Raw genomic sequence first — 434 nt, forward strand, 5'->3', positions numbered from 1 at the left:
TATTTTTATTTAATAACTCAGCTGTACGCTCGTGTGTATCGTCTGATGTCATTATCACCAAAGGAATATATACACGCCCCTGCTGCTGCTGCTGCTGCTGCTGCTGCTGCTGCTGCTGCTGCTGCTGTCCCTGCTGCTGCTGTCCCTGCTGCTGCTGTTCGTGCTGCTGGTTCTGCTGCTGTTCGTGCTGCTGCATCTGTTGCTTCTCCTGGTGTATATCCTGTTGTTTTTCCTTCTCTTGCTGCTGTTGCTGCTGCTGTCCCTGCTGCTGCTGCAGCAGCAGCTGCTGCTGCTGCTGCTGCTGCAGCTGTTCCGCATATTTTTGAAAGGCAAGGATGAACTGGCAGTAGTACTGCAGGTATGTGGTGTATGTGGCTGTTTCTGTTGGTAAATTTAATTTAATATCAGAGAAACCCAGACGCTCACCGAGCCCC

General features: G+C 50.9%; 1 protein-coding gene across 1 annotated transcript in view; it reads right to left on the reverse strand.

Annotated features, from left to right (window-relative positions):
• Positions 1-434, reverse strand: part of EMH_0017510 (uncharacterized protein) — a gene marked incomplete at both ends in the record, with an annotated part of 1,379 nt that overhangs the window by 671 nt on the left and 274 nt on the right. The window contains one exon of the mRNA XM_013500927.1: positions 59-352. Within this exon, the coding sequence (XP_013356381.1) occupies positions 59-352 (294 nt within the window). The remainder of the gene's footprint in view (positions 1-58; positions 353-434) is intronic.

This window comes from Eimeria mitis, genomic scaffold (assembly GCF_000499745.2).
Source record: "Eimeria mitis Houghton genomic scaffold, Emh_scaff606, whole genome shotgun sequence".
NCBI classification, from domain to species: Eukaryota; Apicomplexa; class Conoidasida; order Eucoccidiorida; family Eimeriidae; genus Eimeria; species Eimeria mitis.